Consider the following 16,814-nt stretch of genomic DNA (forward strand, 5'->3'; position numbering starts at 1 on the left):
GCTTCATGCATATTTTCTTATAATAGTTATGTTGTATAATAGTTGTGTTAAATTCTTAGCATCTTTTTGATAAAAATTTAATACTTCTCATGTAAGTATATTAGAAACAAAATTTGATTTGCAAGCTGGAAATCAATGCTGTTGTATAAAATTTCCTGGTTGTCTCATTTGAATTTATACTTGCACTCTGTGGACTGCTTCTGATGTTGGATGATGTTAAAATGGCAAGTTTTCTTTCTCTCTGCATCCTCCATCTCCCAAAGAAAGCTGATTTGGATAGCTATAACAGCATGAAAACTGATACTAGATAAAAGTATAAAGATAGATAAAGCTTCAGATAAAGAAAGAACCAAGGTCCTTCTATGTTAACTTTGGTTTCATTTCAAAGAATTGCATGAAATGTGGACTCAAATCCTTAGTCAAGACTAAAAGTACTTTTTAAAACCATAATTTCTTTAGATTGAAAAAGAATTTCGTTATTTCAACTTGAATCTATTGAAAGGCAACTGTCAGTACCAGGTTCAATTGCTTTCATAAACAATTGCATAGAAGAGGTTCTCTGGATCCCATTTAATGTTACCTGAGAAGTATACATTAAATTAAAATTGTTCAGTAATCATTAACCAGAGCAGATGGTTAGTACCAATATAGTTTTCTTTAAACATTAAGTGCTTTAATTTTATCCAGTTTGTTAGCATGGTGGCATTAAGCTTTTCACTATAGGGTGCCCACTTTTATTTAAGTTGGACCATATGCTAAGTGAGCTTATATTCATCTAAATTTAAGTGGTATCTGTTTGTAGAAATAAGGTTCCTTTGGCAATCTATAGCTACCTAAGAACTGCTTGATACACAGGTGTCACCTAAAATGTTTGCTTCTACCGTACAGATTCCCATACTAATATTGGGATGGCGGGGTGTGCTTAGCATGAAGCAGAGTGTGGGGAGACATAATAACTGTGTTCAAATACTTGAAGGTTGTCAAGTAAAAGAAAGGGCAGAATTGTTGAGAGTTCTTCCAGAAGACAGGAAAAAATGGGTTTACATTACAAAGTAGATTTCGATTGCACATTAAAAATGTGTTTCTGAATAATAAGAAATACTTGGCAATGGAAGAAATTGGTACCTTCTCCTTTACTGTAGGTGTTGAGTAGTTGTCTGCTGGAGTGGATTCTGCACTGGCAATGAGGTTAGATTAGATGATCTCCAAGACTTCCTTCCAATTTTTATATTTCAAGAAGTATGTACAAACTTCACTATCTCTAAAAGATTGGCAGGCAATAAACTTGCTAAAAGATTACTGTACCTAGTTCGGCAAAAAGTAAGTGCAGCCCTTATATTGAAGAATTATTTTATCTACCAAACAATAGATTATGAAAATATGAATGCTCAAGTCACAGAAGTACAAATCTCTTACAGCACATACATATACTGGTAAATATGTCTTATTCACCCATCTCAGATCTAGATGGAAATCTATTTAATCTATTGATTATCACTTTCCATTTTATAAAAAATAGGTTTGTGTGTTTAATAACTCCTTTGCCATACCTTTAGAAAATTAACTAACAATTTAAACATGGTTTTGGAATATAACATTTAAATAATAACAATATGCTCTTTTTAACCCACATGGCTTTTCTTTTTGTATAAGCATGGAGCTTGGAGTTCTGAATCAAATGCATGCTTTCCTTTGTGCAAGACACAAAAATAAATAGTAAATAATATGAGGTTTAAGATGGATTTAAAAAGATCGGAAGCAAACTAGATTTAGCTACCTATTCTAATATATTTCTATTCTTATAGAACTGTCTTTCACGCCTTTTTGTTTCACTAATCTTAACAACCACCAGCCAATCCTAGTTAGAACTTAGTGCACTTTTCTACAATTATTCAGGAAGATCATCTAAGAGCAGAGGAATCTGGGAGTTCAATCTATTTTCCTCAGCCCTTCCATGTATATGCTATTTCAAACAAATACAGAAAGAAAACTCCAAAGAAGAAAAATCCACCGAGAAAGAAAAAAATCATGAGTGGATTGTAAACACTGAAATGACTTTTTATAGCTTTTCTGCTCTAATGTATGTCAAAATGAGCTTTAAAAATTAAGGCAATATGCATTTATGAGGAAAGAGTAGTTGTCCACAGAATTTTCAGATCTATTCATACCAGCATAGTTTTAGTAATTATAAAATAATGTCTAATCTTAATAAGGAAACACAACTTAGTTTTCCATAAAATGATTTATTTATAATATTTTAATAACTTGTCTATCTAAGTATTGTGTATTAAAAACAAGCTTTACTACTAAAATAAACCCTTTCTAAGTATTCTAAAAACATTATTAGAGCTAACAAAAAAAAGCACTGAGTTCACAGCAAAAGAAGCCATAATGAAGTTAGCTACTCTGAGGCCAAAGTATGGAGGGTTATGATCATAGTATTAGGCAGCATTTCTAAAAGCTGTGCTAAGAACAATTATTCAATTTTTTAAATAACTGTTTAAAGAAATCTTACTGAACCTACAAGATTTCCAAACACATGTGTCTTACTGATGAACCTACAAGATTTCCAAATACATGTGTTTGGAAATCTTGTAGATTCAGTAAGATTTCTTTAAACAGTTATTAAAAAATCAAATAATTGTTCTTAGCCCAGCTTTAATGTTGACGATTGGACTTTCTCATTGTCTTAATCTGATCCAGTTTATTTTTTTAAATTCCACAATGTATTTTTAATATTAAGATAATAACAAATTTAATCAAAAGTATCTTAAATTTAAGAACAGGAAATTGTAATGAACTACTAAAACACACACTTTTCTACAGGTAAATATCAATATTTGCTTTGAAATAAATCATTAACCTATCAAGTAATTCATCTTCAAGCTATTCAAGTGAAGATAAACAAAAGGGGAAGGTAATCTCACAAAAGTACAACTAGCAGAGACAATCAGGCTGTCTCAGACAATTAAGCAGGAAAGACAACCACTATGTTGTTTGTAAAACAAAGAAGAATGTAGGTGAAAAGCATGCATCATTTATTCTTGCCAATTTAAATCTCCAGTTTATGTATAATTATTTTTAAAATTTGAGAAATGTAATAACTTTCTGACAATTTAATTTATACTTAACTTTATACTAAATTACTATTTACCGAGTAACCTAATTTTTGATAATAGTTCTCTGCAGTGTTAAATAACATTCTACTCGGATGAGTTCAGCCTCATCGTGTCTCTTGCCTATCCTCTTTTCAGTTACCTTATTTATTTGTCTATAATATGGAAAAAATATATTAACTATATTACTGCTGCTACTATAATTTCTCCCAGTGGGCCTATTACAAATTTATGTATAAGACTTATTGTACATTTATAACTAAAGAGCTGTAGGTAGTTTCTAACATTTTAAGTTAATTATACTAAATCACCTTACCCATCCCCCCAAAAATGTATTATATACTTGTCTCAGATTTTAAATCCAGATTTACTTTTTTCAAACATTAGGAAATGTTGGAAAGTTCCTTTGGTTTTTCAAGGTCAAGCAAAAAGGAGTTAAGTTTCACTTTTCAGAGCTGGTTGGCTAATCATTTTTAAATGATTGACAAACATACCTGTAGATTTCCAGTCTAATGGTATATTTGAAGTACATATATATTCCATTAAAATTATTTTATTCCTCCGTGCTCTCTATAAGCTTAAAGGAAGATAAAATATATCAGCAATGGCTTGGTATATTTTATATCAGCCAACTTTACTTATGTAAAGTATCTGTGTGTGTGTAGCATTCTATCTAGTATTGTAAATATATATGCTGCTTTTTTCAGTGTACAAATGGATTTCTTGCATAATGCAAACCCATAGTATGTCTCTTTGTTACATCTTTTCAGCAACATACATACTAGTAACTAAGTGAAAAGCTAACAGGCTTAGTAGAATACCTTCTTAGCCTAAAATAATTTGCCAGCGATAGAAATGGACCATTGTTCATCATGTCTGAAAAAGATAAAAAAATAGACATACAGTATTTCAGTTTTATTTTTTCAGCCTGTGTCATCTAAATAGATAACTACGAAGAAAGTGAAAGCCATTTGAGGAAATGGGAAGATAATATTGAATAAATAAACAGCCTTTATAAATTATTTGTTAGAAGAAAAACCCTGGTTTTTCTACCACACTAATAAGAAATTCCATTGCAGTATGACTAGTAAGTTTATTTAATTTCATTGTATACTTGACATACTATCAATACTCAGAAAATATTTAAAACTGCATTTTATACAGATAAAGATTCTTTAAAGGCTAAACAGATTTTCAGATTTAGTTTTTATTCAACAAAATGTATCAGCGATGTATCTCTCATACTCTCCCTGGCACAAGAAACACTCAAAAAAGCAGGAAACCGAATAAGAAACATTACTTCACTTATTGATATATTTATGATGAATATCTATTTTACTACTCCAATTCCTAGGCTGCTTGACTCCACAATGATGCTGGGTGGCTGAAAATTTAAAAATGTAAAAGAAAACAACATATATAGGTACATCTCAAGTTACAACCATAATTGAGACCAGAATTTTGGTTGCTAAGCAAGGTGGTTAAATGAGATACACCCAATTTTACAACCTTTTTTTACCATGGTTAAGGGAATCATTGCAGTTAAGTAAATCATATGGGTGTTAAGCAAGTTGGCTTTGCTTGTCGGAAGCCAGCTGGGAAGGTCGCAAATAACAATCACATGCCTCTAGGATGCTGCGACAATTATAAATACATACTGGTGCCCAAGTCCAAATTTTGATCACATGATTGTGGAGATTCTGTGACGGTTGTAGTTCACTTTTTGAGTGCTGTTATAGCTTTGAATAGTCAATATATAATTGATTGTAAGTCAAGAACTACCTGTTTCAAAGAAAAAGATGGAGCTGACGAGAAGACAAAACCAAAAGGCAAAAGTGGCAATGACCATCCTAGCCCAAAGCCTTGGAGAACTCTGCAGAAATTCAAAAGAAAAGAAAAGCAGCAGTACCCACCTACGATGTAGCTGGAGAGTATGCATGTTAGAAAAAAACCTGTTGTCTATCAATCAATTTAATACAATACAATAGCAGAGTTGGAAGGGACCTTGGAAGTCTTCTAGTCCAACCTGCTGCCCAGGCAGGAAACCCTATATCGTTCCAGACAAATGGCTATCCAACATCTTCTTAAAGCCTTCCAGTGTTGGGGCATTCACAACTTTTGGAGGCAAGCTGTTCCACTGATTAATTGTTCTAACTGTCAGGAAATTTCCCCTCAGTTCTAAGTTGCTTCTCTCCTTGATTAGTTTCCACCCATTGCTTCTTGTTCTACCCTCAGGTGCCTTGGAGAATAGTTTGACTCCCTTGTCTTTGTGGCAACCCCTGAGATATTGGAACACTGCTATCATGTCTGCCCTGGTCTTTCTTTTCATTAAACTAGACATACCCAGTTCCTGCAACCGTTCTTCATATGTTTGATTATTTGATTATTATATTATAATATAACCCCTGAGATATTGGAACACTGCTATCATGTCTCCCCTGGTCTTTCTTTCTTTTCATTAAACTAGACATACCCAGTTCCTGCAACCGTTCTTCATATGTTTGATTATTTGATTATTATATTATAATAATAATTATAATGTAATATATTATATTATTTGATTAATTTGATTAAGCTTTGACTGAAACTTATAAGCATCATAAAGTACAACATCAAACATGTATATATCAACATCTGTCAGCAATGACCTGATATACTTTGTCAGCCAAATCAGTCAACCTCTATATGAAAAGAAGAAACAATAGAGATCCAATTATTAAAATTAATCGTATATCAAATATTTATTTGGTCATTTTCCAAGCAAACTCTCCTCATTTTTCCTTCTTCCGAACTAGTACTGGGGAATAAACAAAATCTAAGTCTATAAATCTCATGCAATAAGGAAGTTGTTGGTCTTTAGTGCAACATACACACACAGTGCAACGTTTTAATGGTTTTATTGTATAGGACTAAGGAAAATAAACCACCACCCTACTTTATTTTTCCCCACATCTGAACTTCTAAACATTTTTGCTTATTTTCAACCATTTTTTAAATTAAAAAAAATCCTCTTCCTTCAGTGCATAACATAACAAGTACCTTCATTTAGAGCCATGAAGGTTTGATGGCTCTTGGCCACATTCTAGAAGGGATTTTTGTCCTTGTCTTCTTTTCTATACCAGCCAACAGCCATGAAATCCCCAACCGTCTCCTATCCAAACACTATCCAGGATCAATCGAGGGCAGCCAGGTGCTGTCACTCACCGAGATTATAAACTCTCTCTCTCTCACAGAAGTTTATAACACCCTCTAATGAAATGAACTTGATCCACAGAAAAAGATCCGCTAGTCTTTGTGCGTGGCAAATCCTCTTTGGGTTAACTCGCCAAGCCCTCTTCGGAAACGCCATGCCACCACCGAATCGGGCTTCATGAGGAAGCTTTCCCTCACATTTCCAGCCCTAATCTCGGATACTTCTATATGGTCCCATCCGTTCTCCAAACCCTTCCCCCATTCCCCCCCCCAGGGGAGTCTTCTAACCGTCGGGGGAACAACAAGGCAAACAGCAGAGCGTCGGAACCACCAGAAACAGCCACCTCAGCAAAACCCAAACCACTCGAAATCCACCTAACGGAAAAAGCGCTCCTCCGGCTCAGAGCGTCCACGCCTGAGAGGAACATCCCCGTCTGAGTTTCCGCGCCCGAAAACTTTTAAAAAAAGAGACTGGAAAAGGCCTGCAGCGGCCCCGCTCTAGGGCTCCGCTGGTCACTCGGCTCGACCTGCCGTTTCCGCTCAGGCGCAGCGCCGCAGACTAACGGACAGCGGGCGGACGCCTAGCCCGCGCGCTGGGGACAGCGCTGCTACCGTATTTCCTCGGCGCGCGGACAAGAGGTTTTTTTCTTTTTTTTTAAACCCGCCTAGGGCGGATTCCGCTTTCCCAGCCGCGATTTTCCCGGGAGTGGCGAGGAGTAACCCGCGGGGGTGGAGTAACGCGCCGGGTCCGCCCAAGGCCGCCTCTTTCGCATTCCTTTCCGTAAACGGTCGCCACAAGAGGAAGACCCCTCCAAGCCCCGCCCCTTCCCCCCTCCGCCCACCAGGGGAGGCGTCGCCCCCCTGAGAAGAAGAAGAAGGTAGTCTTGGGCGTGGTCGCCGCCGCCGCGTAACGCTCTCGCTCGCGCGCCCCCTATCCGCTCGGTATGTGCTTCAGAGAGCCGCTCGCGCGGAACCCCGCCCCCTCGCCCCTTTGGGGATCGGCCGAACGCAGGCCTCCGGCTCCGATCTCCACCCTACCATGTTTGAACACAGCCGCCGCCAGCCCGTCACGGCTGACGCGGCGAGCACACGGCCGCAGGGCGCGTTCTATTTATGTTTGTGGCCGCTCAGTTTTCCATATGCCCGCCCCTCGCTCCTCCCCTCCTTTTGTGGGCCAGGCGGAAGGGCCCCTCCCCTTTTGCCCGTATATAGCGCTGGTAGGCGGGACCTGCCGCTCCGGCAATCTCTCGCTGCCTTCCTGGTGCCGTTTATAGAGTAAAACCACTTCCGCTGTCTGCTTAGAAGCGGCGCGATCATGGCGGAGCGCGGACAGCTCCCGACCCCCGCCAAGCGCCTTTGCTGCAGACCCGGGTATGGTGCTGGCTGCAGGCCGGGGCAGCGGGCGGGCGGCGGCAGCGGCGGCGGCGTGGATGTCGGCCTCGGCGGCGGCGGGGCACTTTGCGTCGCGGGACCTTCGTCGGCCGCCGCTGCCGCTTCCTCCGCTGCCGCCGCTTTCCCCTCTGCCCTGGCCGCGGCTTATGCCGCGTTCGGAGTGCTGCCCTTGGGCAAGACGCAGAGCCCGGAGTCCCTGCTGGACATCGCGGCGCGGCGTGTGGCGGAGAAGTGGCCCTTCCAGCGGGTGGAGGAGCGGTTCGAGCGCATCCCGGAGCCCGTGCAGCGCCGCATCGTCTACTGGTCCTTTCCCCGCAGCGAGCGAGAGATCTGCATGTATTCTTCCTTCAACACCGGCGCCGCCGCCGAGGACTCCTCCGCCGGCGGCGTCTCAGCCGCTTCCTCGGGCGGAGGAGCCGCCTCCGTAGCTTCCACGGGTACCGCCGGCGGTGGCGCCTCTCTCGCCAGCGCTGTCTCCAACAACAGTGGCGGGAGCGGGGGGACCAACAACGCCTCGCCCGGCGGCGGCGGCGGTGGCGGGACGGACCCCGCTGCCGACGAGAACCGCCTGCCCTTCCGCAGGGGCATCGCTTTGCTCGACGGCGGTTGCGTCGACAACGTCCTGCAAGTCGGTGAGTCATTCGGGCAACGGTGGGTGGAAGCGGCGACGGGAGGTTGATGCCATCGTTTCTCCCCCCCCCTCTTTCCTCCTCCACGCCCCGCTTTGCTTCCCGTCCCAGGGCTTCGGGTCACGGTCTCGTCGGAATCCCTCCCTCCCTCCCGCATTCTTCAGGCGGACTCTCTTGGCTCCTTCACCTGTACGGTCGGGCGCCCTTCCCTTGTTTCCAGCCGCCCGAAACCTCCCCGTGAACCTTTTTTCCTCTTTAAGTTTTCTTTATTCTCGTTCCCACCGTCAGTTCCCTAAGAATAGAGCCTGGCCGGGCACCTTCCTTCTCCCCGCACCGGCCCTCCCCCTCCCGGCAGCTTCTCCTCCTTTAAATCTCCTGTCTTCAGGCTCCTCCACGTAATTCCAATTTGTCTCTTTGCACCCAATCAAGCAACCGCCCTCATATTTCTTGGGAAATACTTTATAAGGCACATTAGGGATCCAAGAACATTCTAATCCTATGCCAGTAGCTTTTTTTTTTTTGCTGTCCCAGCACCTTCCAGAACCTCACATTTCCCATCTTTTATCCTATACAATATCCCTCCATCCCTACAAAGACCCATAACTGTTACTTTTATTTTTTCCCCCTTTCTTCTCTTCATTTTCCTCCCCCAAATATCAAAGAGTATGAATGGCAATGAATCAGCAGGAGAATCCTCTGGGAAGCTTGGCAGGGAAGGAGGGAGGGAGAGAGGGAAGAGTGTCTTTGGGATTTGCCAGGAGAGGCTGTGAGCCTTTAAACAAAGACATTTCTAGGACAGCAGCACTTGAGAAGGAAATAACATCTAGCCTTGGTTTGGCACAGAGTCCTAGAGTGCTTTTGTGTCCAGCCTGCATCTCCAGGGTTTTTTTTTTGTTTGTTTGTTATCGATGGCAGTGAGGGTAGGTCATTGGGTCATAAAGCTGTCAGATTGCTGATGAAACAACGAAAGTCTGTCTGCGATGCAGGGGCGGGGAAAATGGGCTGCCAAGGAGAAACTGTTGTGCAGGAAGGCAAAGCCTGTTTCAAGGGCTGCCAAATAGATCCAGGATGTAGTTGGTTTCTTTTTCTCTCATTCTATCTTGCTGCAGAGCAGGCGAGACTCTGCTGATTCCTTCATGAAATAATACTTTCCTCCTGTGGTGCTTGGGCTGTTTTTCCATTCCTCTTTTAACTCCTTGCTTTCTTTCAGTCATGGAACTTTGGAGGTGGATTTCCATCCTATTTCTGCCCTTCAAGGAGGTGAAGGTGGGGAGTGGCTACTTCTTCCAGTGAAAGGGGTGCTAACTAAGGGGCTGTAAGATGACTTCCCTTTCTCTTATGTTTGGATTGCCTCTGCTCGAAGGGCAAAATGGATAGATGGTTCCCTTTTTAAAACTTCCTGCTCAGGGTGAGGCGAGGCTCTCTATGGTGCTCAGCCTTTTTTATTGTTGATTTTTCAAGAGAGTTATATTTGGTCAGTACATCTGTGATGGCTTGTTGGAAATTCCCCCCTGAAGAAACTAGCATCCTTCATTTTCATGTTTGAGTCCTTTTAGAGAGATTTTTTTTCTCTCTCTCCATGAAAAGAGGAAGCCAAACAAAAGAGCTTCTTTCATTGCTTTTCAGTGTCTGCAAAATAGCAAGGAGCTGACAATGGGAAAGGCAATCTGGAGATGTTAAAGCTGCACAACTCTATTTGTCCTCTGCACAGATTTGCTCAGTTTCCTCTCTTGGAAATATAAATGCAATCTATGAGTTTTGTGGGTTTCTTCTTCCCCACTTTCTAACCATCCGCTACATAGAAGTGATTTTTTTTTGGGGGGGGGGAGAGACCATTCAGGCTTTCCTATGTAAGATTTGTGTTTTCTTGGTATTTAAACATGTGGCTATTTCAGTTAAAATTGCCATCTGTGTTACTATGGGATTCATATCTGTATCCAAGCTAAAAGGTTAAGGCCAGCCTGAGTCAAAATGGAATTGTTGAACTGTAAGGCAGACCTCATTCTCCTCATTGCCTTTCTGCTTTTGCTACGAATGGTTTAGCTTTGGGCACTCCTCTAAGTTCTAATTAACATTCCTCAAGACTTCTGTATCTATCCCTCTAGCAGAAGTTGGAGGCACCTCTCCATTTGTGGTGCCACCACTAGAACAGAGCCTCTTCTGGTTTGGCTGGTCTTGCTGAGAGTTCCCCCCTCCCTTCCCTGCTTGACTCCACTTGTAAGGGATGAGAAATGACAGTAGTGTATGTAGCGAAGGTTTCTTGGCTGATTACATTTAAGCTTGGAATTCACTGTGAAAATAAAGCCAAGAGGTGATAAATAAAAGATGCAATCTTCTCTGAGAGACAGACACCCAGCATGGGCTTAGCTTTGCTTGCTTTCAGCATTTAGAAAAGGCCTCATTAAGAAATCCTGAAAAGGGGAGGGGGAACCCTTGTGAAACATCAACAGGAGAAGAGAAGGGGTCTTGAACGATGTTGTCAAAGGCCAATGCAAGTCCATATGCATGAATGAATACAGCTTGTGTCCACTGCTGCTTTTGGAACAGTTAAACATCCAGTAAATACTTCATGCTAAAAATGTACTTTCATTTCTTCCTTACATGATCTGTTTGGAAAACCTCCAGGTTAATAATGTATGGAAACTTTGCCTTTTACAGCATTATTTAAAATGTGACTTTATATGGGTGTGGTAAGAGAAAATATAACAAATCGGGAGGTTTCCCAAATCATGTATATGCATCACTGTATTTGCATGCTGTTCATTCCCAAGGGCTCTGAGGACTAACAGGCAGGAACAGCATAGAGTAATAATTTCCTGCAGTAAATTCTGGGCTTAGTAGGACTGATAAAAAGTTGTACATAAGACAAGCAGAGTAAACGGAAAAAGATTCACAGGTGAGCAGACTCTTGTAAACAATCCTTTTCTTTAGATGTTGAATTCTATTATCATTTTAGATATTTTTTTAAACTGGTTTAGATAATTGTACAGCTTTTGGATTCATGGGAAGCTGCCTTTGAAGCTGCTTTAATACAGCCCTTTGATTAAAAAAATGTTTGTATACGGTGGATGACCAACCCACCTGGGTCAACTATTGGAATAGCAGCTTGTTCAAATACTGTGCTGCAGAATGGCATAATTTCTATGTAAATATTTTCAATGCTGGTTAATATATCATCGATGTTAAAGAATGTAACAGTAGTGTCTAATACTTTGTGCTACTCATTCAGTTTTGTTATATGAAATTTAACAAAACACATTATAGGACATTCCGATTGTTGCCTCTTCTAACTTAGTAATGTCAGCACCATCTAGACTCTTTCTACAAATCTGTCTGCAAATTCTAAGTATTAAACTGAAAATTTTTCTCATTCCAGGTAGAAACTCTGTCACTGAACTAATCAAAATAAAAATTACTTGGAATTGTATTAAGTGACAGTTTATGTGCCATCTCCGCTATCATATATAGCCCTGTAGTCAGTCTTATTGCTAAAAACCTGCATCATAATTAAACATATTGGACATATTTTAAAATGTTTTTAATTGGCTAGAATTATGTCTCATATGGAATGTCCTATGCTTCCATTTTATTGTCTGAAGTTCTATAGCTAGAATTTTTTAAATAAAAGGTAATATGTTTGTCAAAATGTGGTCAAGGTTAGTTACCAATTTGTTCTATATGGAAAAAAGTCTAACAATTGCTTTAAAAAAAAGAAAAAATGCATATCATTCTTAGTTCTTTAGTTCCTTGAATCTAATGTATAGCGAGAATATCCACATTTAGCTATTACTAAATAACCATAGTTGCATATTATATATTTGCATAAAAGCAATGTATGGGAATTACCGGTAATTTTTTTTAAACCATAGTTAGTGTTAACACTTAGAATGAAATAAATGGGAACATAATATATATGGTATGTTTACCGGAAATCTAGATATTTTTTATTATTTTAAATAAGAGATTAAACTGGCTTTGTCACTGGCTAGATTTGACCTGCAAAACAATTTAGCAACCACAGATTTTGCTATTTTTCAGAGAGCAGGATTTGCACTCTAATTTGCAAGGCTACTAAGAACAAACATTTTATAATGTTTATAGTAGGTAAGCAATTATCATGTTATTCTTTGTAATGAGAAACCTTAAAGTCACACAAAAAAACAGCTTAAAGATTTAGTTACTTTGGAGCTCAACCCTTTGCCTATAGGTACACTTTTCTCCTTGGCTGGTGTTTTCAATAAATAAAAAATAATTGAACATTATTAATGAAATAACCTGGACATAAAAACCTTAACTACATTGATGGAATTTGGAGCATCTAAACATCTCATCTTGGTTTTTAAAGTTTGCTAGTCCTAATAATGCACTACATATTTATTAAGAATTTTAATTCAACTGTGTCTATAGCTTGGTTTAGTTTTCTGATTGCTCTTTCAAATATCAGCATCTATCTTTGCTAATGTAGCATGATATATTGGAGATGGATATCTCATGCCAGCGGAGCTGTAGATTGAAATGTGATTATTCCAGTTGTAGTTACATTTGTACATCTGTGTAATAATTGCTTCATAGCTGATGCGGTGAAATTTAAAGAAGCTTTATATTGTTTGAAGAGAAAAAAATATTGTGACAAGGAAGTGTGGACAAAACTACAGCCTGAGCCATGTTCTGCTGCATATTTTGTCATGCCTTTCTCATTCATGAGGACTTCTTATTCTCCAAGGGGTTCTCTGCATAGGATTCCAATACTCTTAAAGTCAGGACCTAATAAACATTCCCCCGCCCCCTAAAATGGTTGCCCGGTTAATCTTCTTGTGTTATGATTTTAGGACTGAGAAATAATTCTGCTTCCAGTCAGAGCATATTTACATAATTTTTGCATAGTTAACTTTGAAAACCAATTTATAGTTATTTTTTATGCGCCAATACTTCTGCCCGTTAATATGTTTCTAAAGATTACCTTTTAAAAATGTTTTTTTTTAGCAGTGCCTGTTTTCTGTCCAGTTCCAGTTTATATATTAGATATTATTGGGATATTAGAAGTCAGATGGCTTTTGAAGTGAAAGTAGATTTACTTGATTATTATCTCATTTCTAGGCAGAATTTTTAATCTGCATACTTGATGACTGTTTTATGTTTTGCACATTTTGGCACTAACTATGGTGTGCATAAACCACACCCTGTGCATGTGTGAAGTTAGTAGTAAAACAAAAATAGCTAAAACATTTTAGATTGCACAACTTAAAATATTTCTAGAGGGTAAGCAGGTAAGAATTTCACCTACTAGTTAATCCAGTTTTGATGCCAAGAAAAATTATTAGATGTTCATGCAGTACAACACCTGTATGTTGTGTATACCTGTAAGTACAAAAGGTGGGTGTATTTATTTGATTTTTTTTCATCAAAGCCACCTGATTGTACCTAGGTGTTCCAAAATCAATTGAATTTTAGTGCGGTAATACTAAATGCAGATAGCATATAAATAATCAAATTGTCTTCTCTAGTTGCTAGAGAAGACAATTTTAATATCAGGTACATTTCCTTATATTCAGTTTATTCAGTCTTTGAAACAAAAGACGATTCAAAGACTGGCTGGAGGATATGGTTGTGCCATTGCTTTGGTTCACGCAACTGATATGTCATAATGCAGTTTGTCTGATTTTATCTTAATCTCTTCTATGAAAATAGGTACTGTAGTGTGTGAAGCATGATTTACATGTTTTCTGTAGAAAAAATACAAATTCTTTAAATCTTTGTAAGAATTTGATCTCTCTATTATCCCAGTCTCATCTGTAGGTTGTTGGTGTTTTATTTTTAAAAAGATGAACCCAGTAGCAGTTTATTGTTTTATAACAATCCATTTACTCTGTCTCCAGTTCCTGCCTGTTAAGGTTCCTAACTCTGAACTCCTGTTAAAGTCCCTAACTAAATTGGGCCTTTTTCTCAGAAACAAGTATTTCATGCTGAAACAGCCATATTTTAGTTACAGTATAAATGAAGAACACGACTTTTTAAATTTGTAAATGGAAACTGAAACAATTTGCAACACTAAATCTGTAAAAGGAAACCTATTTTTTTTAAAATAAGATCTTGTTGCAAGTGAGTACATGTGACAGTTTTTGAAATAGCTGGAAATTGTGTTTGGGCAGTGGATGAAGAAGTCTGACATTAATTGGAACAATGCTGTAGAACTTGTCAGTAAATTTAAATTCTCCCTTCTGGACTTAACTGATCAGATATGCTGGAAGCTCATTTAAGAAATTAATGTGTTGGAAATCTAGGTGATTTACCTCTTGTCTTGTTTTAAGCAACTTGTCTGTTTTTATAGTTCTTCTTTTATTGTTAATTGGTGTCAGATTCACTGATGATAATAAAGAAATTCATGGAAGACTCAGTGGAAAAGGAAGGTCAGATTGAAGGGAGGATAATTATTGGGCATAAATTCCAAGAGTTCTCTTATTCCATGAAGTTTGAAACCAGGAAATGTTGGATATTTTAGGCACAGGGTCCTTGCTAATTTTAACACAAGCTGGTAATTTTTGGCCCTATTTAAATAAGCCCTTTAAACCTGGCTCTACACCACTCGAGTATGAGAGTGGGCAATTTATTTAATCATTAAATTTATTTTTATTTGCAGCCTATCTTATACTACTCAGGTGGCTGACAACAATAAAAAGGAACAAAAGGAAGGGAGTGCAAATGGAAGAGAAGTAAAATAATGGAACAATAAAATAAACAATGGCAAGGAACAATGAGAATAATACATCAGTGTGATAACCAGAAAGATGGATGGGTGGAGAACAGAGAGCAAAGGGGTGGAGGGGGCGGAGTTTGCCATCAGTCAAGCAGCCACTTCCTGTGTAGAACTCCCCCCCCCCCCCAATTTGATCTCCTGGCCAACTGGCAGAACCAAATCCTCAATCTCTTGTGGAAGGATAGAATGATAGGTCCAAGGGTGAAATTCAGCAGGTTCTGGAGAACCGTAGCGGAAATTTTGAGTAGTTCGGAGAACTGGCAAATATCACCTCTGACGGGCCGCAGAGGGGCGTAGGAATGTGGATTTAGTAGTATCCTTCCCCTGGAGTGGCCTGGGAATGGAAATTTGCAGTATCCTTCCCCTGCCATGCCCACCAAATTACACCCACAGAATTGGTAGTAAAAAAATTGGAATTTCACCAATGGATGAGGTATTTTGATCTTATGAATGATTCTTGGCTTTTTTCCCCTGGACTTTTGAGTGATGCCATTTCTTTATTTTTAATCTTCTGTTTTAATTGCTATTTTTTTGTAAGATTCCCAGAGCCATAATGGATAGGGGCAGCCTGTAACTTATTTTAAAAAATAAATTACATGATAAATATATTATTAAAATTTTAATTATTTCAGTAACAGAGTGTTTTAATAAACTTTCTTTTGGGGGCAGTTAGACAGTGCTGGATTTGAGACCAGGGATTGATGAAGTACAGGTTGGGTAGAGCACTCAGGTTGTCCTACAGCAGGTCCAGATTGCTCACAGCTCTGAGCAGGAGCAGTTCTCTGTGCCTCCATTGGCTGTTTCCTCTACAGCAGGGTGTCAAACTCAAGGCTTGTGGGCCAGATCCAGGATGCTTAGAACTGGCCCATGGAGCCACACAGCGAAGCACTGGCCTGCGGTGGCTCTGTCAGCAAAAATGGAGCTTTGGAGGGCCATATGTGGCCCTCCTGAGCTCTGTTTTTATTGGCAGATTGCTTGGGCCAGTGGTTGGCAAACCGCGGCTCGCGAGCCACATGAAGCTTTTTGGCTCCTCTCCTGTGGCTCCCTGCTGACCCAATCACACAATGTGCTCTCTGCCCCGAGAAGGCATGAACCTCTTGCCTGCTTTTGTGATTTCGTGTCCTTCGCAGGCAACTCAGTGTCAGGAAGAGTTCCAGCCCTTTTTTCGTGCTTATCTCTTGTGCGTGCGCGCAAGCAAAATACCCTCCTGGGCCAGGATCAAGGCAGAGGGGACAACGACTCTCCTCCCGCTGTCGCCGCTGCACAATGATGTGAGTAACTGGGTACGCAGTGCAGGGGAGTCACGCTGCGCAGTAGACTCCTCAGTGCGAGCCACGGTCCCCTTCATGTTGGCTCAGGAAGGAGGGGAATGGAGAGCAGCAGCAGCAGCTGGTTGAATGCAGGGAGGGAAGAGTTCCAACTCTCCTGCACTGCACAGGGCTCTTCTTGCGCAGGGCTCTGGAACTCTTCCCTCTCTGCATCCAGAGAGAGCTGCTGCGGCTCCTTCCTTAGGCAACACGAAGGGGACCATGGCTGGCGCTGACCTGAGTCTGGTGCTGAGGAGTCTCCTGCGCAGCGTGACTCTCCTGCGCAGCGCAGCCAGCTACTCACTTTTCAGTGGCAGCAGCGGAAGGAGTCCCTGCCGCCGTGATCCTGGCCCAGGAGGGTATTTTGCTTGCATAAGCAAGAAAGAGATGAAAGAGAAAAGGGGAGAAAGAGAGAGAGAAAGAG

The 16,814-nt window shown here is 40.2% G+C and overlaps 1 protein-coding gene across 1 annotated transcript in view; it reads left to right on the forward strand.

Moving 5' to 3' along the window:
• Window positions 1-7,623: 7,623 nt before the first annotated feature.
• ZSWIM6 (zinc finger SWIM-type containing 6) overlaps window positions 7,624-16,814 on the forward strand; it is a 102,922-nt gene continuing 93,731 nt past the window's right edge. The window contains exon 1 of the mRNA XM_014055595.2: window positions 7,624-8,332. Within this exon, the coding sequence (XP_013911070.2) occupies window positions 7,624-8,332 (709 nt within the window). The remainder of the gene's footprint in view (window positions 8,333-16,814) is intronic.

This window comes from Thamnophis sirtalis, unplaced genomic scaffold (genome assembly GCF_051295495.1).
Source record: "Thamnophis sirtalis isolate CommonGarterSnake01/CBP01778 unplaced genomic scaffold, rThaSir2_p1.2 scaffold_5, whole genome shotgun sequence".
Taxonomy (NCBI): Eukaryota; Metazoa; Chordata; class Lepidosauria; order Squamata; family Natricidae; genus Thamnophis; species Thamnophis sirtalis.